Raw genomic sequence first — 25,235 nt, 5'->3', positions numbered from 1 at the left:
GTTCATTGAAATCCTTCTTAAGGAGTTCTGACTGCTCTTTATGAATATCATTCTTCCCCACATGAATGATGAGTCGATTTGCAGTCTTATGTTTCATCAGAATGTTCTGAAGTTCCCTGTTTATATCAGAAGTTGTTGCTTGTGGAAGGCAGCATGTAGTTGTATCCCTGCTGCTAATGTTTCTGATTATGGAGTCCCCCACTATCAGAGTCCTGGGCTCGGCTGCGCTCTGAGCTGAGTGCTGCTGTCTGCTCGACCTTGAGCGCCAGTTAGCATCAGTGTTAGCTACTGGCTGATTCAGTCTGTGTTCGATCACATTCGTCACATTTGGGGATTCCTCATTTACATTCATTAGTACTACAAATCTGTTCTCAAGATGTATAGGTGGTGGTAGGATGTATTCATTAGTTTGAATATAGCCAACATTGGAACATCTAACATCTTAGTCTATGACTTTATTTTTGACAAATATATATATATATAACGTTAGATATGAGCAGAAATTGCTAAACAAAAGCTTATTTGATGTGGCAGTATATTCAACAGTAGCCTAAAAACTGTACCCAAATCTAGTCAACAAGTGACTGACTGTAACGTTGTTTTTATGAAATATTAGGGCATATAAATGCTAATTTGCAGTTTAATACGTTGCTTATACAAATACATTTTATTTCAACATATTCCAGTCGATTTTTACTCAGTAGGCTATAGCAAAGCAGTTTATTCTTTCACACAAAGACGCGCAATTTATATTTAGGCTAAACAGTCTTTACAAATATGTACCCTTCATTCATCTCACAGAAAGGCGAGTCATATTATAGAAATGCGATTCATCTTTTTGCGGTTTGCATAGGCCTACACTAACGTTATTCCATAACGTTATTCCACACTTGAGAAAAGAAAACAGCCTACCTCACTCCTCAGCGGGATCTGCTCCTCATATCAGGAGATATTGCTCCTCATATCAGCACTGTTCTGAGGAATCTTTTCTCCATAAGGTAGGCTATATTATGCCTCACTCGATCGCGACGCGCTTTGTTTACAGCTGATGTGGGCGTTTCACAGATCTTCAATAGTTCTCAGAATTTGCGTTTGAATAGCACGCGCTCTCCGGGGAGTGGTCACATTACTGTGAATTAGCTCGTAATGAGCTCGACTGGAGTCGCTCTCTTTTTATACAGATTACAGAAGCTGAGAATATTTGTTTTTTATATAAGTTACTTCATTTAACAGATGCGATCTCAAGCTTTATGCCCGTGGGTCTGTTTGCCTGTTTGACTGAATTTTCGCGGAGTTATAGATCATTTTCGAACGCGTTTCAAATGGGAGTTTACTGACAGAGAGAAGGCAGAAATCGCATCATGTTAATTTTTCTTTATTTGTCAAAAAGCAAAACACTTTATTTTTATTGTGAGTATACAGAAAAAAAATAGAAACTGAACAGGATCGATTGATGTATTACACGAAAATGAAAGATCAAAATTAACAGAGCATTTAGTGTTTATTTTCATTGCTAAAAAAAAAAAAAAAAAAACGAGCAAAACGCACGGGCGCGTTTTTGGTCCCCAGAGGGTTAAAAGCTTTTTTTTTTTTATACCTAGCCTGCTCAATACATTTAAAATAAGCATAATTTAATTGTATATTATTTCTGTGTAGTGTAGGCTACATAAATACACTTCTGAATTCTTGACATTAATATATAAATATAAAATTGGGAAATATATGACTGCCTGATTGAATTTTATAAGAGTACTAATAGTAATTTGTTTTTATTAACATGTTTAGATTTTATAAAATTACTGTGCAGATTTTTTCAAGAATTACTTTTTGCTGCTGATTTATACACATTAAGTTTAATAAAAATGCATAATACATTTATGTAATATTTAAAGGTGTTAACTGTAATCTTACACTGCAAAATAATAACTTAAAAAGGATTACATTCATCACAATTACATAAGTATCTGGAAATTTGACATCACAGCAAAATAACTATATGTATGGCTAGCACAAGATGGGAAAAGTTTTATTAATTCTTGTTTACTTGTGTTCATTTAATTTATTTTTATTTTAGAGCATTTAAAGTGCTTCTTAATGATATTTTATTTATTACACACAAGTTAGTTTATTTATTTTTGTAACCCATCAGCCCTCTGTGTCTAAATAAGTAATAAAAGTCCCAGAGTTAAAAAAAAATGTGTAAAACGAGCCTGTGTGTGACTTGGTATGACTTGATGACTAAGTTGCGACTTGACTTGACTTGACTTGACAAAGAGTATGACTTGACTTGACTTGACTTGACTTGACCCTTACAACAGAATGACTTGACTTGACTTTGACTTGCAATGTTAAGACTTGGACTTGACTTGAGACTTGCATTTAGTGACTTACTCCCACCTCTGGTATCTGGGGTAGAGGATGCTACTGCGGCAATATGTGATGCTTGTGACAATTTGATGTCTCGAGTGCTTTTGGGTCTCGCTCCCTGTTTGTCCCATCGATTTGTAAGTTGATCGGCTTGTTTCTCTACCTGTCGAGGAGCACTAGTTTCATGGGACTCACTGGCTGTATACTGAGGGTGTACATGACAAAGCTCTGTTATGTGTTCCGTCTGGTTTGGTGGTCCAAAAAAAAAAAAAAAAGCCAGTCACACTAGTTCTGTGTGCTGGAAGACAATGTTTCTTCTCTTTCATTTTTAACTATTTATTTGAGTCTCTCTTCTTTATTCTCTGTTGAAAAGGCAGATTTCTGCATGTACACAATCAGTACATTGTATCAAATGCTGGAAATTAAGCAATTACTAACTAGATAAAAAACATACAAATGTGAGCAATAGGGAAAACCCAGAAAGTGCACTGCTATAAAACAATGAAACATAAGCCCTGCTGTCTTCAAATAAATAAACTTCAGTCACACTGTAATTGCTGTACAGTATAATGATACTAACTGTAGTTTCTCCAGCTTGAATAGTGGGTTCGTCAGTAGATTACTGAGGTTTTTCACTCCTGTGCTTCCTAGTTTATTCTCACACAGGTCCAGCTCTCTCAGGTGTGACGGGTTTGATTTCAGAGCTGAAGTCACATCAGAACAATCTTCATCTGTCATATCACAGTAGCTTAACCTACATTAGCAGAGAGAGAGCATAAAATAAGACAGAATAAAAAAAACCCTCTTTATTCTGTAAAGTCACATCATCTTCATAAGCAAATAAAGCAGATAGAGGAAGAGAGATCTTCATCTTTATTTTCCCAGATCATAAAATACTAAGTTTGCACAAATACAATGTTAAAATGTTTTAGTTTAAACTGTTGAAGTGATTTTAAGCATTTTGATTCTTGTATGTGAATGTGACTGACCTCAATCTCTCCAGTGTACAGTGTGAATCCTTCAGTACGTCACATAATTGCTTCACTCCTGTGTTTCCTAGTTTATTCACGCTCAGGTCCAGCTCTCTCAGGTGTGACGGGTTTGATTTCAGAGCTGAAGTCAGGATGAGACTATTTTTCTCTGTAATACTGCAATAACTCAGACTGAAGACAGAGAAATAACAATAGTTCACATCTATGATGATCATCTTATTGAAGAGCTACAGCAGCATTTAGTTTCCAGTAGTCTGTTTTGAAACCCAGTCACACTAGTTCTGTGTGCTGGAAGATACTATTTCTTCTCTTTCATTTTTAACTATTTATTTGACATCTCTCTTCTTTATTCTCTGTTGAAAAGGCAGATTTCCGCATGTACACAATCAGTACATTGTATCAAATGCTGGAAATTAAAAAAATACTAACAAGATAAAAAAACACATAAAAATGTGAGTAATAGGGAAAACCCAGAAAGTGCACTGCTATAAACAATGAAACATAAGCCCTGCTGTCTTCAAATAAATAAACTTCAGTCACACTGTAATTGCTGTACAGTATAATGATACTAACTGTAGTTTCTCCAGCTTGAATTGTGGGTTCATCAGTAGATCACTGAGGTTTTTCACTCCAGAGTCTCCTAGTTTATTCACACTCAGGTCCAGCTCTCTCAGGTGTGACAGGTTTGATTTCAGAGCTGAAGTCACATCAGAACAACCTTCATCTGTCATATCACAGCATCTTAAACTACATTAGCAGAGAGAGAGAAGAAAATAAGACAGAAGAAAAAAAACTCTTTATTCTGTAAAGTCACATCATCTTCATAAGCAAATAAAACAGACAGAGGACGAGAGATCTTCATCTTTATTTCCCCAGATCACAAAATACTAAGTTTGCACAAAGACAATGTTAAAATGAACTGTAAGAGTTTCAACCAGGTGCTCAGGTTAAGTTGAAAAGTCCGTGATAGGTGTTCTTGGGGTAGGGAAAAAAATCCAAATAAACGAAAAGTAGGTCCCAGGCACTCAGTCAAACTTTCAATGAGGAGAAGGATAGAATTAAAAAGCCTTTATTTAGTTTGGCTTAAGTCATTGTTACGTTGTTTAATTTAATGATTTTGATGAATGATGTTATTTTTCTGTTGTGTTTGTGCATGTGGTTTTGTTGTTGTTGTGGTTATCTCTCTCTCTCTCTCAGTGGCGCTTGTTAGAGCGCATACAGGTGCACGGCATTACGATGACGTCAGAAGTGGCATGGCGGCTTTGATTTAAGCGTGTTTGGATGTCTCCTCCACGAGCTCTCCTCTCTCCCGGCTTCGTGGTTACTTTAAGTTTACTTCTAAGCTTGGTTGTACTATCGACGCCATTTGAAACCTTGTTTGTATTCATAGTATGAAAACTTGTTGAATCACCGGTGTACAAAAGGAGAGGTATGTAGGGAGGCGGGCGCCTTTTTTTTGTTTTTCCTCCTTTTTCTCCTGTTTTGAGGTTAGCAGGGAGGTTAGACTATGTTGTTTATTTTATTCTTTATTTTGAGAAGGAAAGAGGTATAATGCGGTAGATAGTTTTGAGTTTGGTTTATTATTTTGGCTTTTCCCCCTCCTGAGGTATTCAGCTTATTCTTCTTTTTTGTGTCTCCTAAGTTTATGTAATAAATAAATACTTTTCTTAAAAAAATTCTTGGTTCCGATGGCTTACTATATTATTTAATTAATGAAGCGGGAGATGAGACTCCGGGCATCTTATTCTAGCGGGGTTAAGGTGCTCTATGATTGAAACAAATCCCCGCGTGTTTTGTTAAATTGTGCGGGTCGAAAATGGGCTGTGGTGGTGCAGTTTTTGTCGGACCTCGTAACAGTCATTAAAAAACAAGACAATACACGAGCCAACATGTTTAGACCAACAAGTGGTCTTCTTCAGGGCAAAGTAACACAGAGAATGAGAATGACAACAAATTATAAGTTAAGTTCCACCCATACTCCAAGTGAATTAAATTAACCTAATAAGGCCTAATACAATCAATTAACTCAATAAGGCAATCAGGTCTACAGGATTGGGGAAACCAACATAATGAGCAACAAAACAAGTGAAAATAACAAAGAACCAATAAAGAAAGATATCTCCAAAGAAATCTCCACATCGTAGGCTGATTGTTAAAATGTTTTAGTTAAACTGTTTAAGTGATTTCAAGCATTTTGATTCTTATATGTGAATGTGACTGACCTCAATCTCTCCAGTTTACAGTGTGAATCCTTCAGTACGTCACATAAGTGCTTCACTCCTGTGTTTCCTAGTTCATTCTCTCTCAGGTCCAGCTCTCTCAGGTGTGACAGGTTTGATTTCAGAGCTGAAGTCAGGATGAGACTCTGTTTCTCTGTAATACTGCATCTATTCAGACTGAAGACAGAAAGAGAAAATGACTCAGATCTATGATGATCAATTAACGTGTTTAGCTTCATCCAGCAGACTTTTGCTGACAAATAAACAGGGATATCAAGGTAAAGGTAACATGGAGAAAGACTACACATTGTTCATTTAAGAGATTCAGAAGCTCGCGATCACCGCTGCCACACGCTGTAATGACAGCACTGGGAGAGCTTCCAACAGAAGTGCCGACACACACAGGCTTGTTATTAAAGTACACTTTCAGAGATATCGGCATAACAACCGATCGGCTCCAAAGCAAAAAGAATGAATGGTGGGTGCATCCACTTCCCTGTTATACCCGCGCTGCAGGGCGGGGAGTGGATTGCACACCTGCCAAAGCTCATTTGGCTTGATTTGTATACTATATCGAAGACATCTGGCTCCCTGGCGTGATCCCATCAGTCGGTACGATCGACTAAGTCGAACGTTACCTGACTGAAAGGGAACCGGTGTTGCGACTGAACATGTGTAACACCGGTAACACCGACTATCGTAGCAAGCCTAACATATATATATATATATATATATATATATATATATATATATATATATATATATATATATATATATATACATATATATATATATATATATATATTAATATTATGTTTTGTTTTTCACTATTGATGTTTTAGAGTGTCACCCCTTCATTGCTGAGCACTTTTTTTCTGCTTCGTGGCCGATTTGTAGAGAATTTTTGTGTTTTTGTCAATTTCCCATTCATTTCCTATGGTTGGTTATTTTTGACCGAAGAGCAAAAGTGTGACTAATTTTTTACGACCATTTAGCCTGCTCGAATCATGCCTTTTTTGTGTTCACATACCTAATGCCATAAAAGTCACCAAGTTTCGCAATATTCAGATGAAGCTGTGATTTTTGGGGCGGCAGTGGCTCAGTGGTTCATGTAGGTCAGGGGTGCCCAATCCTTCTTCTGCCAATAGACTGTCCTGCACAGTTCATCTCCAGCCCTAATCAAACACACCTGCCTTTAATTTTCAAGTGATCCTGAAGACCTTAATTGGGTGCTTCAGGTGTGTTTGATTAGGGTTAAAGATGAACTGTGCAGGACAGTCGATCAGCAGGAGTAGGATTGGGCACCCCTGATGTAAGTTGTCTACAAACCGGAAGGTTGGTGGTTCAATCCCCGGTTCCATCTGACCAAGTATCGAGGTGTCAATGAGCAAGACACCTAATCCCAGCTGCTCGCGACGAGCTGGATGGCGCCTTGCATGGCTGACACTGCCGTCGGTGTATGAATGAGTGAGTGAATTGGTGAATGTGAGGCTATATGTAAAGCTGGCTTATGCATCGAGGTGGAACCTGTTCATCGATTGGTGTTCTTCTCACGGAGAAAACCCCCGAGTTTGTTTGGTCAGATTGGTGCTTTCTGTCCTGCAAGGGGTTGGAGCGAGGGCTGTCTCCCTACACCCTCACAGTGTATGTTGCCTCTATTGCCGCACATCATGATGCAGCTGGTGAGAAGTCCCTGGGGTAGCACGATCTGATCGTCAGGTTCCTTAAGGGAGCAAGGAGGTTGAACCCTCCTCGCATCTTTTCCATACCCTCTTGGGACCTATCTCTGGTGTTAACAGCACTTCAGAGACCTCCTAAGTGCATGTCTCTTTAAATGATAATGAGCTTTGCTCACTCCGGCCCACTGTTCTGTGGGGCGTTTTGACCTGACACAACACACGTGGAGTGTTGCCTTGACAACAGTTGAGGGTATATTTTGAAGAATGGCAGCGGGAGTCTCCGAGGACACTGTGCAACCGTATCAATTCGAACCTGAGTCAGACCCAGAACAAAATGACGGCCCCGAAGAAGTTTGACAATTAAGGCTCGAACAGGACGTTTCTGAATGGCTGGTTAACGTAATGTCACTTTGATCTATCTTTGTGTGTACTGGTAGGGTAGAGTAGTGAGATACGAACGCAATGTGTTTACTGATGTATACGATAGTTAATTGAAAAGCAAATAAGTTATCAGATTACACAACTTATTCCGGTGTAATATTGAAAAACATCAATTAGAGTATTTATAGTTTTGAATCATATGCATTTGCAGGATGTAAACAGTATTTTGTAGGTATTGTGTTACCATTCATCTTCATGCAGTTATAACTGTTTTTTTTTTACATTACTTCTTAATCAGTAACAGACACCGTTATAAACCATCTACAAAAGTAAGCTTAGTGTAGTATTACCACATTAACTTTAACACCTGTGTACACAGTTTGTAATAACACTATACCCATAACGCATTGTTCATTATAAACGTGGGATTATGAATTATATTGAGAACGTCGTACATAGAAAACATGCCATAATGTACCCTGAGTGTAAACCTTAGCCGCATTCATCGTGAAGCGTGCTAGCGATTTGCAAAGATTAATATAAAGGTTAATAAAACGTTACACTCACTTCAGTTCTTCTGGAGGTTCAGCAGGAACACGAATAGTTGGTACCGATCCTTTTTTCAGGAGCAGCTTCTTAGCAAAACCAGCTTTATACTGACCCTTGTTTGTAAAGCAGTCTAGTGAAAAATGATTAGCGCAAACAAAAAAACATTGCTGTTGATCGTGGGGAATATTCCCTTCAAAAACAAAACTCAGCCACTGCGACTTCAGCGGTTCTGATTTAGGAACATTAAAATGACTGCTGTGTTCCTTATTGCACCCAAGAACAGAACACCACAATCGCTTAGACGCCATTCTGCTCCAGCGTATCAACGATGGCGGACTATGATGACAGCTCGCTCACGAGCGAGGGCGGGTCTGTGTTGAAACGCTGCTGTCAATCAACAATCGTGGGGGGGCGTCCGATTTTGTGACGTCACAAAATCGAACGGCTTGATTTGAGCCAGGGGAAAACATATAAGGAGATTAAAAAAAAAACTGGGTGGATTTTTATCATTTTATGATGGTTGTGTACAGGCACTGCCAACACAAATTTCAGTACATTCAACTTGTAAAAGTGCATGTACCATTATATGACCCCTTTAAAAATCCTGCACGCTTTTTTCGGTAGATGAATCATGCTTGGAATTCGGGCCGGCTGACACTCAGGTGACACTGAGACCTCAGCCCGGATATGTGCCGAAAGTTTCCACTACTCCCTTTCGAGATCAAGTGGTGAACTTGCAAGCGCTGCCCCTGGAGGAGGCAGACTCAACCCTAGCTTTTCTCTGTCCAGTCTGCGCCTTATGGACTTATCTGGACAGAACGCAAAGCTTTAGAACCTCAGATCAGCTCTTCATCTGTTTCGGAGGCTTGCAGAAAGGGAAGGCAGTCTCTAAGCAAAGGCTGGCCCACTGGATAGTGGATGCCATCACCTCGGCCTACGATACCCAAAGTGTACCTTGTCCCCCAGGGTTGCATGCCGGAGTGTTGCTGCTTCCTGGGCGCTAACGCAGGGTGCCTCGCTCGTAGATGTTTGTAGAGCTTTGGGTTGGGCAACACCTAATGCGTTTGCTAGGTTTTATAGCTTATATGTTGAGCCAGTAGCTTCTTAGGTGCTCTGTTCAAATAGAGGGCACCCTTCAGTCAAGCACACTCATGTCGGCTTGCTACGTACCCCCCCCCCCCACCCCCTTGGGCCGGGGTACACGTTTTTCACTTAGGTTCCTCTCTGAACCTTAGTTCCTCCAGTCCCCTTTCGGTATAGGATGTGGCGGAGGGTTTGGTACCAGGTCTACCACTAGTAAGCTTGTGGAACTTGTTGGAGGCTGTGGGGGACCGCATGTTGTATCCCCTCCTCGGACTGCATCCATGTGTGTAAACTCCACGGTATGGCCTTAGGCTCGTGTTTTCCCTTGGCAACAGCAGATGCCGCTCATGATTCCCCGTTAGCCGGAACTATTCTTGTCCATATGTTGTCCTGCCCGTATTTGCCCAGGCCATATGTGTATTCTCACAATAACTCCCCCACCCCCTTGTGGGCTGGTTGTGAGTTCCATAGCGTCCCTCCTTCCTTCGTAGGGGACGCTTTCCCAGTGTTATCCAAAGGTTACTAGCAGGGGTGGAACAGCAGTAACTTCCCGGGTTTTAGCCCTATCTTCTTCGCCCCAGAACTGCTGCAAAAAGATTAGGAGGCTTTATTCTGGGCACTGGAAGGTGGCAGTGATAGTGGCGTGTTAGAGGATCCCATCAGTCAGTACGATCGACTAAGTCGAACGTTACCCGACTGAAAGGGAACGTCTCGGTTACCAATGTAACCCTCGTTCCCTGAAGGAGGGAACGGAGACTTAGTCACCTTGCCACTATTACTGGACCACCGCTGATCGGGTTCCGCTCGGGTCCTCAGCGAAAAAAATGAATGGTGGGTGCATCCACTTCTCTGTTATACTGCAGGGGCGGGGCGGGGTGTGGATTGCGCACCTGCCAAAGCTCATTTGGCTTGATTTGTATACTATATCAAAGACATCTGGCTCACTGGCATGATCCCATCAGTCGGTACGCTCGACTAAGTCTCTGTTCCCTCCTTCAGGGAACGAGGGTTACCGTTGGTAACCGAGACGTTTCATCACTTGTACACCGCGGCACCGCAAAAAAAAAAAGTTTAAAGTTAAAAATATTTAACGCAATTACGCTGTATCCGTAGAGAAAGCACACTCTTCTTGGTGTTTATAGTAGCCCATTACACACACACATACACTCGACCCACAGAAAAGACGTGCATCAGTATCGAATTCTCTTTCAGGCTTGAACAAACCATAACACACACAAATTATGCCAAAATGTACATTTTGTCGAGTGTCCTCATAAGAGCAGTCTTAAATTATTTAAACAAAGTCTTAAATGAACGTAGAGATTTGTGAGAAAATGGGACACATGTCAGATCGCGTCTCTGTCAGCAGTGGCTGGTCTTAAAGTGTCATTAATGTTAATCAAAGAACAAAGGTAAGACTCAGGTAAAGGTAAATTACTCACTCAGTCCCAGCGCCAGGAGGATTATTATACCGGTAGCCTAATAATCATGAATGCACTCCGCTATCTTTTAACACATCTCCGGCGAACGCCTTCTTCACACAAAAGAAAAACTCTTCATGAAGCGCAGTGAAATTCAGCGAACTATGTGGCGTTTCCTGATGGATCAAAGTTGTTCGTTAACTTCATTTTATACGAGCAATTCACACTAGCTCTAAGCGCACTGATTTTCAAGAAGATCTGAAGATGAGCACGATGGCGGTGGATTTAGTTTCCAAACGAAATGCAAAAGCACCTGTTTGGCAATATTTTGGATTCAACCCAAATGCAAATAGGCAACCTGAAAATGTCAATGAGGCAATCTGCAAACTTTGCCTGATGAAGGTGGCAGCATTCGGATGAAACACGTCTTATTTACACACACACCTTCAAGAGCACCACAAGAATGAGGCTGCCAAACTGGGCCCCGCTGCAAAAAATCGACCGCAGAAGCCAGACACCCAGGTACAGCTGTCTATAAGTCATGCGTTTGCTCGATGTACAAAATATAAGAGGGACAGTGCAAGGTGGAACGAATGCACTGATGCCGTTACCAAATACATCTGCATAGAAATGGTGTCTTTCAACACGGTTGAAAAAAAATAGTTTAAAGAACTCATAACCACATTGGACAGGCAGGATTAATTGCCAGGCCGTGGTTATTTCTCCAAAACAGCTGTCCCACGCGCCTACAACCGTGTCCGGAGTGAACTGCAATGGACCATTTCATCAGTCGAGCATTCAGGCGGCCAGGGAGGAGACGACCCTTCAGGCGGCCATGGCAGAGCAGGCAGTGCAGGTGACCCTTCAGGCAGCCAGGGAGGAGATGACCCTTCAGGCGGCCAGGGCGGAGTAGACGGTTCAGGGGGACAAGGCGGACCTGGCGGTTCAGGGTTACTGGGCGGACCAGACAGTTCAGGAGACCATGGTGATGCAGCCTCCATGGTCCTATCAGGGGAACTCCTGCCGTGGCGGCGGCCATCTCTGCTGAGGGCTCAGGCGACGTGGCGGCGACCATCTTGTCCGGAGACACTGGCACGGCGGACGTGACGTGAACGGTCTCTGGCTCGGCAGACGTGACGTGAACGGTCTCTGGCTCGGGAATGGTCTCTGGCTCGGCAGACGAGACGTGAACGGTTTCTGGCTCGACAGACATGATGTGAACGGTATCTGGATCGGCAGACATGAGGTGAACGGTCTCTGGATCGGCAGACGTGACGTGAACGGTCTCTGGATTGGCAGACGTGACGTGAATGGTCTCTGGATCGGCAGACGTGACGTGAACAGTCTCTGGATCGGCAGACGTGACGTGAACAATTTCTGGATCGGCAGACGTGACGTGAAGCTTGGGCTCGGCAGGGCTGACGTGAAGAAGCTCAGGCTCGGCAGGGCTGACGTGAAGAAGCTCAGGCTGAGGGGATGCTGTGAGCTCGAGGGACCCCTCATCCACAACGCCCACAGTAAACAATGAACCGCTCAACAAAAGGGCAATGTCCATATACTGCACCAGTGTGCAGTGAGGGGTATTGGCAGGCATCAGCGAATAAATAGGATCATCCATACCATGGCGAAACATATCTTTCAGAACAAGTCAAGTCAAGTCAAGTCAAGTTTATTTATATAGCGCTTTTCACAACATAGGTTGTATCAAAGCAGCTTCACAGTAATAAATTAAAACAATACATCAATGTTTGTTTCTAGTGGAACGTCCACGTTTGGTAATGCTGATCAATAGTATCGTTGATTGATTAATTAAATTAAATATCCCCAAATATCCCCAACTGAGCAAGCCAAAGGCAACAGTGGCAAGGAACCGAAAAACTCCATCAGGTGACCTAATGGAGAAAAAAAAAACCTTGGGAGAACCCAGGCTCAGTCGGGCGCCAGTTCTCCTCTGGCGTTTATGAACTAAAGACCGGATTTAACTGTAAGATTAAAAATATTATATGAACGCCTGGCTGAAGAGATGCGTCTTTAATCTAGTTTTAAACTGGGAGAGCGAGTCTGAGCAACGAACAGTATCAGGAAGGCTATTCCAGAGTTTTGGAGCTAAATGTGAAAATGCTCTCCCTCCTTTGGTGAATCTGGATATCCTAGGTATGACCAAAAGCCTCGAATTTAGTGACCTTAAAGAGCGCGATGGATTATAGGGCGATAGAAGATCGGTTAAATAGACTGGAGCTAAGCCGTTTAGGGCTTTATAAGTCAGTAGCAATACCTTGTAATTAATACGGAACTTTATAGGTAACCAATGTAGTGATAAAATCGGTGTTATATGATCATATTTTCTTGATCTAGTTAGAAATCTGGCGGCGGCATTTTGGACTAACTGTAGCTTGTTTATTGAGGTTGCAGGACAACCGGCTAATAAAGCATTACAGTAATCTAGTCTCGAAGTCATGAATGCATGAACTAACTTTTCTGCATCAGAAACAGATAGCATATTACGTAGCTTAGCAATGTTTCTAAGGTGGAAAAAGGCTGTTCTTGTAACATATGAAATATGATTTTCAAAAGACAGGTTGCAGTCTAATATAACACCCAGGTCTTTTACTGTAGAGGATGAAGTAACAGGACATCCTACTATGTTAAAGTTGTATTGTGAGAGGTTTTGTGGGTGGTTTTTTCAACCGATGATTAGTACCTCTGTCTTGTCTGGATTTAATAAAAGAAAATTACGCGTCATCCAATCTTTATATCTTTAACACACTCTGTCAATTTGGATAATTTAGCGTTTTCATCTGGCCGTGATGAAATATAGATTTGAGTGTCATCAGCATAACAATGGAAACTAATTCCATGTTTCCTTATAATATTTCCAAGTGGCAGCATATATATTGAGAATAATAGAGGGCCTAACACAGATCCCTGCGGCACTCCATAGTTTACTGGAGTTCTGTCAGGTCCATTAAGTCAAGAACACACAGACAATAAAAATAATTTAATAATTTTTATTGAATAGATTGCAAACAGGTTGATGTTCCTGAATTGAAATTTGGCGGTATGGCTCTGTTCAGGGAGTCCTCTGACCTTTCATGAGCACCATGAAATAGCAGAGAGTCAGAGGACAGCAGCAGCAGCAGCATTAGGGAACGCTCACACAGTTTAGGACTGTGAGAGCTAAAATATCCCCCCTGTGAACAGAGCAGGCAACATGACAAAGCAAAAGCCACGTTATGCATAAGGAGGAGCTGGGGAGGTGGCGGGCAGCAGTGAGAGCAGCAAGCATGTATGAGCAAACTGAATGTGCTTTAAATAGGGCGCCTTGTTTGAGCTTTGGCCATTGAGCAACAAGGGGAGTTACCCAGCTAATGCAGCTCAGCTGGAGCAGATCAGCTGGTGGGACAGTGTTGAAGCAATAGCATTAGCAGCGTCTTGACTACCTGGCCTGCCAGAACTGACGCTGACGCTCAATTTATGATCGATTTTTCTCCATTTAAATAGACAAAATGGTAGCGGTCAGATACATATGATCTAAACCAGCTTAATGCTTGTCCTTGAACACCAGTATAATTTTGTAGTCGATCTAAGAGTATTGTATGATCTATAGTATCGAACGCAGCACTAATGGCTCGTTTCCACTGAGCGGTACGGTACGGTATGGAACGGTACGCATTTATTTGCGTTTCCACTATCAAAAGTTGTGAATAGTACCAAAATGCCGAACCGTACCGTACTGCTTTTTAGGTACCCTTCCATTGGGGTATCTAGCACAGTGGAACGGTACTAAAAGGTGGAGCGAGACTCACTGCAGGACGTTGATTGGTTGACAGAGAATCGTCACTTGCGCGTGCTACAAGGGGAATGACAACATAAGAAGCGCCATTTTACAGTTTAATAAAATACTACTGTTACTGTATCACGAAATGTAATTTTAAGAGTTTTTCAGGCGAGAATGTAGTTGTTTAAAGCTCAAATCTGTGGTTTATTTATAAAGATGATTTTTTTTCCCCCTGGTTGTGAGATCCATGTGGTCAGCAGGCGCTCAGCGCTCATGTTTCCCGGCTGGATGAGCCTTTCCTCGGCTAACGTTAGTTCTTCTGACGTTCGCTGCTGACGGTAGTGGTTAAACATGAGATATAATTCGTCTTGTGTAGACCTAACGGGCGATCTTTGGTCTCGTGAATATATAATTCGTTCCCTGTCAATCGTTTTGGCTGAGGGCTAAGTTTAGTTTCATATTAACGTTATAGGATATTTGTATTTAACTTTAACGTTACTGTTGTAATGTTAGACTAGAGCGCTGCATTTGGATATTTGACTGAATTGTTTGCTTTATTTCTTATTGTATAACTTCTTGTACCTTTTACTTAAACTTTTATATTGGCTATTATTGATAAAACTGAAATTTTACAAAAAGAAATATGGTTTCTTGTCATTTTTTTATTACAAGATTATCACTGATGTTTATTGCAACATTTGTACAAATGCATATATTGCCTGAAATATGTTTATTTTATTTTTTTATTTAAACGAAAAGAGGTAACGTTAGGGTTGTGTTTTAAATTTCGTTTTGTTATAAATAGAATAACGTATAACGTGCAGTGAATAATCAATATACATTGCGCATGAACCACATTTGTGTCCCTATAATGTTTAATTTATTTAAATGAAAACTAAAAGAGGCAGAGTGGTGTTTTATAACATATTTCGTTTTATTTTTGCTTAAAATGTACAGAGTAACAGAGATAACCAGAGTAACAGAGATAACCGGAGTAGCAGAGCGACGCTATTAAGAACGCGCTGTACCATTTGTATGTAGGAGTCGCATATGGCAAGTAGGCTACAAACTTTGCGTACTTGATATTGAGAAAAGCCTAATGTCGGCGCTTGTCTTCTTGTGACAAACATGTCGAGGAGCAAGAACAAGATCTGTATGTCATCCATTGTAGTTTACTATGTTCTTCTTCGCGCGAAAATGACGTCGATCGAAACACCACGCCTATCAAGTGGGTACTGTTGGCAGTGGAAACGCTAGCCAGATCATGGTTAACAGACCCGAACCGTACCGTACTGTCCCGTACCGTACCGTACTGCTCAGTGGAAACGAGGCATAAGATCAAGTAAAACTAATATTGAGATACAGCCTTGGTCAGAAGCTAAAAGTAAATCATTTGTGATTTTAACGAGCGCAGTTTCAGTGCTATGGTGCGGCCTGAAACCAGACTGAAACTTTTCATAGGTGTCATTTTCTTGCAAGAAAGAGTCCAGTTGAGCAGACACAACTTTTTCTAGTATTTTAGACATAAAAGGTAGATTTGAAATGGGTCTATAATTTGCTAGATTATGTGGATCTAATTGTGCTTTCTTAATGAGAGGTTTTATAACTGCCAGTTTAAATGTTCTTGGAACATAACCTAAAGATAAAGACGAGTTAATAATATTGAGGAGAGGCTCTTCCACTATAGGTAACACTTCTTTCAATAGTTTAGTTGGTATAGGATCTAGTAAACATGTTGTTGTTTTAGATGAAGTGATAAGTTTATTTAACTCTTTTTGTTCTATAGTTGTAAAGCACTGTAATTGTTCTTGTGGGGTGATAATTGAGGCTGAATTATAAGGCGCGATTGAGGATTGAACGTTTACAATTGTGGTTGATGTTTTCTATTTTCTCAGTGAAGAACTTCATGAAATCATTACTACTAAACTGTAACGGAATATTTTGTTCAGGAGACATCTGTTTATTTGTTAGTCTAGCCACGGTGTTAAATAAGAACCTAGGATTGTTTTGGTTGTTTCCTATTAGTTTGCGGAGATGCTCAGCCCTGGCCTCTTTTAGGGCCTTTTTATAACGTGACATACTGTCTTTCCATGCGATTCTAAAGACCTCTAAGTTAGTTTTTTTTCCATTTACGCTCTAAATTACGGGTTTCTCTCTTTAGAACATGCGTAGTATTGTTGTACCATTGTAAGAACACCAGCTCAAATATGAGGGGAATGTACAGTTATTGATTTACTAATTTTCATTTATGAATTATTAATAAATCAATAACTAATCATACTGGCTATCACTTACACAATTTAAAATTACCCAAAAGGTAATACACAGCCCATATAGTTGGATCTCTGTATATAAACAATCAATCACAACGAATTACAATTAATTATAAATGCACAGAGGGGCTATATCAAATCTTGTGAATGCCTGCCAAATCAAATTGTATCAGATAATCCCTCTGTCCGCCAGGCGAATCATGCGATGTTATTATCAACTCTTAATAAGAGATATTCTTATGAATTCTCAAGATAGGTAGGTCACTCACGAATTTATCGAGCTTGTAACTATAAGATTGAACACATTTAAGAGGCTTTGTTCTGTGAGCAGCAAACAGAAAAAATGCGATTATAAAGGTAACGTTACAACTACATCTAACAAAGAATATATGTGACAGTAAAATGAAAGTAAAATAAACATAAAGGAAAAACAGCAGATTGCAGAGTGGTAAACAAATCACAATGTATAGCCTTTGAGAACCATCAAAGTGTCAAAATCAACTTAAACAGGTAAATGTAATACGCATTCAAATCTTGGTAAGAGATCAAAAATACTTGCATTGAAAACCTTGTGGTTGAGATGGGACGGCGAGTAGCCGATGCTTGCGTGTCCATTTGAAACGTTCTTTGGTTCTTCCTGAGTGCGCGTCGGAGCGGGAAATTCAAAACGGTTTACGTGTGAGCTGCTAAGACTCGATTTAAGTTCGTTTCACTTTGAGGTGTAAGTGAAGGAACACTAGACTATTAAAACAAGAAGTCGGAGTTACGACTAAAACAAAACAAAGTTTAAGTAGCCTAATATAAAATGAAGAGACTCGTACGAGAAAGAAAAATAACGAAAAAGCAGGAACAAAACAAGACGAAAGAAATACAGAACTGAACTGAACGTGCCGTGTAACCGCTTTTCTAGGGTACAGAAATTTCACTCCTCCCTGGGCTTGGGCCAATTGGAACGTGACATTCCGAGCGGGAAGAAACTTTCTTTGTCTTAGTTCCCAGTTTAATTTGCATGTTTTATGGCAGCGTTATTATGTGATCAGTTATACTCTAACGATGGTAAAAATAGTATAATACATTTTACCAGATCCTGATTCATATATTTGGTTTCAGTACAAGGAGAGCTTTACGTGGATACCGAATTAGATATGTTTCGAAGGTACACGTCGAGATAGATTCTTATTCTGTAAAAATAAGCTTAAAGGTTAAACTAACAACCTAGGAATAAAATGAACCCAACATGTGATGTACATTGATAAGTGGGAATTGAAGATTGGACTTTAGAAAGACCAACATGACACATCTATGATCTCACCACAGTGTGCACCTCTAGAGCATTATTCCATTAAGGTTTAAAAGAATACAGAACCACATTCACATAGAAGAACAATCATGAAAAGGGGAAATTACATTCAGGTTTACATATTTCTTCAGTGGTTATACATATAAAATATCTAGGATGAACACGTTAATTCTGCTCTTCTGCCAGAATCTCAGTGAGATTCCTGGCTGGCTGACATTCCGTTAGGACCATAAAATTTTATGGTCTGGTGGGAGGTAGGGTACAAGACAAATATAGTGTATCATTCTTAAAATACCCACTTAGAATTCAAAACTACACACTAGAGAATCACACTATAGAATAACACAAAACTAATCAACATGCGTGCTTTAATATGTCACCTACAACTTCTGAATCACTTGTATTCGGAATTAAATGCAAAGGGATGTTTGTTTGTGTGTGTGTGTGGAGATCTCCTCGCCACCTGGGTCTCTGGCTTGGAGAGAGAGAGATGTTAGCAGATAGGGATCTCTTTGAAGCCATCTTCTCAAATTCTGAGATGTTCTCTGGTAAGCATCACTTGGTAGCAAACGTGTCAAAAGAGATCAATTCAGTCCAGACTCATGGCGCCATGCTCTAATTTACAATTACGAGTTTAAGGGTTAAAAGCTTCCTTAAAATTTATAATGACAAGTAATCATGAGTCCTGTCCATACGCTACACCATGGTGCTTTACTTTTCTCTCTGACCTTTTTTAATCTAATGGGTGCAACAATATCCAATGTTCCAGAGAGAATGGTGCTCATAGTGCTAGTTAATTCCTCAAGTTCATCCGTTTGTTTGGGTTCACTGAGCAGCTGAGACAGATCAGATAAGCTATTTGAAAAATTATCTATGGTGGATGGAAGGATTGTTCTGCCTAATCGATAACGCGGCGCAGCATGATATATTACAGGAGTACGTAATATGCAAGTTACCATGTAATGGTCAGTGACATCGTCACTTTGTGGAATGATATCTATATCGGTTGGATCGGTTCCATGTGATATAATTAAATCGAGTGTATGATTAAAACGATGAGTTGGTCCGGTAATGTTTTGCTTGACCCCAAAGGAGTTTAATAAATCTGTAAACGCAGCCCCTAGCGCATCATTTGAATTATCTACGTGGATATTAAAGTCTCCAACAATTAATGCTTTATCGAAATTAACTAATAGGTCTGAGAGAAAATCTGCAAACTCTTTTAGGAAATCAGCGTAAGGCCCAGGCGGTCTATATATGGTAGCCAAGGCTAAAGATAATAGGGATGTTTTTCGAACATCTAAGAGCATAACATTTAGTACAAGTACTTCAAACGAAATAAACTTATAGCCCGTTTTCTGAGTAACATTGAGAATATCTCTATAGATTGTTGCAACACCGCCGCCACGACCAATCAGACGGGGCTCGTGCTTATAGGAGTATCCTGATGGAGTAGACTCATTTAGACCGAAATAATCATTTGGTTTAAGCCAGGTTTCAGTAAGGCAAAGTACATCGAACCTATTATCTGTGACTATTTCATTTACAATAACTGCCTTAGGTGTGAGTGATCTAATGTTTAGAAGACCTAGCTTTAGAAATTGTTTTTGATTACTAATAGCAACATTTTCTGGTTTAATAACAATTAGTTTTTTTCTAGATCCTGCAGTAGATTTATTATTAACAACATCACTAAATTCCTGACAAATTCCTCACAAAGCCCGCAAAATTCCTCCACATACATAGCCATTGGACGGCTATCTTGGCGGAGACGGAACAGGCGAATTGCTGGGTCCATGTTTGGTCTAATATTCTGTCACGAATGAATCCACTAGAGGCAAGATGGAGCAGACTCAAATGCAACTTTAATAATAATAATAAACTTAATCAAACATAGGCAGGAAACTGGTAACTCAAAACAAGAACAAGAACCTGGACAACGAATAAACACAACTAGAAACATTCAATACTAGACAAAGACACAGGGCAAACATGAGGGCTTAAATACACAAGACTAATGACTAGACAAGGGACACCTGTGAACAACGAAACAATGAACCAATGACAACATGACACATCAGACAAGGGAACACATGGCAGGATCACATGACTTGAACAAGGGATTACATGACTTGAACAAGGGATCACATGACTTGAACAAGGGATCACATGACGTGAACATGGAATCACATGACATACATGAAACAGGAACAAGGAACAACCCACAACGTGACAGGAAGGCTGTTCCAGCTGATTAACCCCCTGGGGTCGACAATCGCGCCGGCGCTCACTTTTCTTCTCATCAGTGTAAAAGAGAGTCCAAATACTCTGTTGATTTGATCTTACATCAGTCGTGCCATACATCAATCGACCCTGTTAAGTGTGTAATTTTTTTTGTGTATACTCACAATAAAAACAGTGTTGCGCTTTTTGCCAAATAAAGAAAAATAAACATGATGCGAGTTCTGCTTTCTCTCTGTCAGTGAAGTCCATTCTGAAACGCGTCCGAAAATGAACTATAACTCAGCGAATACTCAGTCAATCAGGCACACAGACACACAGGCATGAAGCTTGAATTATCTTCTTTTAAATTAAGTAATTCATATAAAAAACAAATATTCTCAGTTTATGTAATATGTATGAAAAGAGAGAGATGTCAGTCGTTCTCATCTCAGCTCATTATGTTTTAATGTGACCCCGCCCACGGAGAGCGCACGCTATTCAAACGCAAATAATCTGAGGCGAACCTGTGAAACGCCCACATCAGCTGGATAACACACACAGCGACTCCGCGAGTTATCAGAGTCATGTACTTTACGACGCTGTGAGGAATAATACTATCTTAATAATATCCTGGAAAATTTACCTTCCCTAAATAGAAGTACTGGAAGCTTCATTTCGATGATCAACGGATCCAGCTGAGGAAGAGGTCAGTTCTATATTTGCTTTGTTCTAATCGCAAGTGTCTATACGTGCAAAAAGACCGTTTATGAATCGTGTTTCTGTGCGTGAATGAATGAATGCACAGATGTGCGCTGTTGTGGAGCTACTACAGCTGGCACAAATACTGTTTAAATATGAATTGCGTTTTTGTGTGTGTGTGAATGAATTAATGTACAGATGCGTGCTGTTGTGTAGCTACTACAGCTGGAAAAATACTGTTTCAAAATGAATCGCGTTTTTGTGTGTGTGTGAATGAATGAACAGCTTTTACCAAACTCTATTGCTATACTGAGATGAGTAAAACTAATGAATCCCTAACTTTTGAAATAAATATGATAAAATGTATACTTTAGTTTTTACAAAGAAAGATTACACTGGACATATTGTTAAAATTTGAATTGTTGTTGTAATTGTATAACCTTTTTAATAAAATAGAAAAAAAATATATATACAAGGATAGATGTAAACAAAATCTTAAAAGGTCAATATAAGCCTTCTCTTCAAATTATTTTTATTGTGTTTTATTAGTGATACATTTGGGTAGAGAATATATCCCAAAACTTTCTGAAAATACATTATGAGATCAATTAACTGCACAATTACTAGAAATGTTTACCTTGGATATTATACAATTTGCAAGCACAATTTGTAAAAAAAACCCAACAACTGTGTTTCCAACTGTGAACCAACTGTATATATATATATATATATATATATATATACAGTCGTGGTCAAAATTGATGGCACCCCTGATAAATATGATCAAAAATGGCTGTAAAAAATAAATCTGCATTGTTTATCCTTTTGATCTTTCATTAAAAAAATTCACAAAAATCTAACCTTTCATTGAAGTAAAATAATTGAAAGTGGGGGTAAATCACATTATAAAATAAATGTTTTTCTCCAAAACACACTGGCCATAATTGTTGGCACCCTGTTATTAAATACTTTTTGCAACCTCTGTTTGTCAAGATAACAGATCTGAGTCTCCTCCTATAATGCCTGATGAGTTTGGAGAACAACTGACAAGAGATCAGAGACCATTCCTTCACACAGAATCTCTCCAGACCCTTCAGATTCACAAGTTCATTTTGGTGCTTCTTCTCTTCAGTTCACTCCACTCATCAGGTCAGGGAACTGGGACGGTCATGGAAGAAGCTTCATTTTGTGCTCAGTTACCCATTTTTGTGTTGATTTTGATGTTTGTTTTGGACCGTTGTCCTGATGGAAGTTCCAACCACGGCCCATTATAAGATTTCTAGCAGAAGGCGTCAGGTTTTGATTTTTTATCTGTTGGTATTTGCTAGAATCCATAATACCATGTATCTGAACAAGATGTCCAGGACCTCCAGCAAATAAATAGGCCCACAACATATAAGATCCAGCAGTGTATTTAACCGTAGGCATGGGGTACTCTTCATCCCTGTTTGCACCAAACACATCTGGTGGGTTTGCTGCCAAAAAGCCATTTTTTTTCGTTTTATCTGACCATAGAATCCGGTCCTTTTTGAAGATCCAGTCGTGTCTGACAACTGAATATGCTGGAGTTTATTTTTGGAGGAGCGAGGAGGATTTTTCTTGAAACCCTCCCAAACAACATGTGGTGATGTAGGGGTTGTTTGATAAATTTTTTTTAGGCTTTCTGACCCCCAAGACTCAACTAATCTCTGCAATTCTCCATCTGTGATCCTTGAAGAGTCTTTGGCCACTCAAACTTTCCTCCTCACTGTCCATTAAGACAATATAGACACATGTCCTCTTCCTGGCAGATTCGTAACATCTTTAGTTGATTATAACTTCTTAATTATTGCCCTGATGGTCAAAATGGGGATTTTCAATTCTTTAGATATTTTCTTACGGCCACTTTCTATTTTGTGAAGCTCAACAATCTTTTGCTGCACATCAGAACTATATTCTTTGGTATTACTCATTGTGATGGATGATTAAGGGAATTTGGCCTTTGTGTTTCCTCATATTTAAACTCCTGTGAAACAAGAAGTCATAGCTGGACAATTTCATGTTCCTAGTCACCCTGGTGTGCTAAAAAAGGTAAATATTAATGGGAATATACTTCAGAGATATTTTTCTCATAAAAAATTCTAGGGGTGCCAACAATTATGGCCAGCGTGTTTTGGAGAAAAACATTTATTTTATAATGTGATTTACCCCCCACTTTCAATTCTTTTACTTCAATGAAAGTTTAGATTTTTGTGATTTTTTTTAATGAAAGATCAAAAGGATAAACAATGCAGATTTATTTTTTACAGCCATTTTTGATCATATTTATCAGGGGTGCCATCAATTTTGACCACGACACACACATATATATATATATATTGTGCATTCTTTCTTGTGGCTCAGCTCACACCTGAATGAAAGGCTCATTCCTCCACATACATAGCCATTGAGTATGCAGCCCCATTATGCAGGGGCATTGTCTCCTCAGGTGTGAACCACTCTATATCCATGATGGTGTTGGATCGTTGACGCCCACTTGCATATTGCTTTTCCAAACAAAAAGTGTCTTATAAAATTTAAATCAATGTATTTCTTTATGTGAATGATTAGGCAGGATGATTTTCACATCATTTTGAAGAAAAAACTCGAGGCTACAAAATGCATTATTCAGAAGTCTTATTGACACATATTTAGTATGTGTTTTGTGGCCTTATTTCAGAAACTTTCATTTTTATTTTTTTCAATAAACATTATGCTCTCAAAGATACAAACATGTACATACATGTTGCTCACATATTATGGTAGCCCTGTTTGTGCTAAATAGATTGTAATTACACCTTTGCCATTAATATGTTTATAAGCAACTGAAAAAAACACAAATGTCAGGGCATGTCAGAACATCTCAAGGACCCCAAAAACACCTCAGACCCCAGAGGGTTAAAGCGTAATAGCAAGCGGAATTACACCTTTGCCATTAATATGTTTATAAGCAACTGAAAAAAACACAAATGTCAGGGCATGTCAGAACATCTCAAGGACCCCAAAAACACCTCAGACCCCAGAGGGTTAAAGCGTAATAGCAAGCGGAATCACCAAATGTTTTTTTTCTGCTCTGAGGAACAGCTTCAATAGCAGGGGCGATTCTAGGATTTTAACTTTAGGGGTGCTCAGCCCCCAATGAGGGTATGATGCAAAAAAAAAAAAAAAAAAAAAAAAAATTAGTTTATGGTCTAATGCACATTATTAACTAGTTTCATTCATTCATCTAGTAACATGCATATGGCAGGGTTTTATAATCACTGAGGTCCCGAATGTGAGGTATTTAGGGGGGTTCGGAGGCATGCTCCCCCGAGAAAATTTTGATTTCTCTGATCTACATATGTGCATTTTAAGATGTTTTGAAGGCCAAAAAAAATTGGATAACAATAGTTTTAAAACCATATGCGGGCAGCTGTTTATTTTTCTCACCTCATCAGCATCACACTCTTTTTCTCTTTGTTTTTATCTTGCTCTGTCTTTTCCCCTCCTAAAGCTGAGCTTTGACTAATATAGGCTATTCATTTTTGTCTGTCAGTGAAGAAAGTAAACATAGGGTCAACTGATAGGTTGATTTATGAATCATTTTCTCAGACAAAGCTACCAGGAAAGCTAGGTAACTAAGTTTATTAAATTCATTCACAGTACACATTCATTATTGATCTAGGCCTAATACATGGCCGTAGACAGGGCTTTATAATCAAAGAGGTCATAAATTTGAGGTTGTTATGGGGTTAAACATTTTTATTTCTCTGATATGTGCATTTCAAGATGTTTGAAGGCCAAAAAAGGATAAGAAATAGATTTAAAACCTGCTCTCTCTTCATCTCCATCACTCAGTCTCCTGATCTTGCCCTGTCTCTTCCCCTCCTAAAGCTGAACTTTTTAGCGCAATTTTCCACCGGACAAAATTGCGATTGTTAACTCATGATTTCTGTTCTGTCTGTGCGCACCAATCTTGCACTTCTATCTACTCCTCAACCAGACCACCTAGAGACTTCGGGTTTTCGGCATTATGTTAAGGAAGGTCTAATCTCGGGAACGCACCAAAAAAAAAAAAAAAAAAAAAACAGGAAAAGATTTACTATCTCTTAGTGTTGTGATCCCATGAGGTCAGAAAATTGCGCTAAAACACTCACCGAGTTTTTATTACTTGTTTAATTTACTGAAGGCTACAAATTGTATTATATTAATTCTCAACATGTACACATGCATTATTAATCGTGTGCCTATGAAAATGGCTTTGTTAATGTTTC

The 25,235-nt window shown here is 39.5% G+C and overlaps 1 protein-coding gene across 1 annotated transcript in view; it reads right to left on the bottom strand.

Moving 5' to 3' along the window:
* Positions 1-3,159: 3,159 nt before the first annotated feature.
* Positions 3,160-25,235, bottom strand: part of LOC308695880 (NACHT, LRR and PYD domains-containing protein 3-like) — a 108,773-nt gene continuing 86,697 nt past the window's right edge. The window contains exons 11-13 of the mRNA XM_081374140.1: positions 5,582-5,755; positions 3,933-4,106; positions 3,160-3,530 (exon numbers count right to left, since the gene is read on the bottom strand). Coding sequence (XP_081230266.1) covers positions 3,320-3,530; positions 3,933-4,106; positions 5,582-5,755 — 559 coding nt within the window. The 3' untranslated portion in view covers positions 3,160-3,319. The remainder of the gene's footprint in view (positions 3,531-3,932; positions 4,107-5,581; positions 5,756-25,235) is intronic.

The sequence above is a fragment of the Scardinius erythrophthalmus genome, assembly GCF_964197995.2.
Source record: "Scardinius erythrophthalmus genome assembly, chromosome: 9".
Taxonomy (NCBI): domain Eukaryota; kingdom Metazoa; phylum Chordata; class Actinopteri; order Cypriniformes; family Leuciscidae; genus Scardinius; species Scardinius erythrophthalmus.
This window is presented reverse-complemented; position numbering and strand designations above follow the sequence as displayed.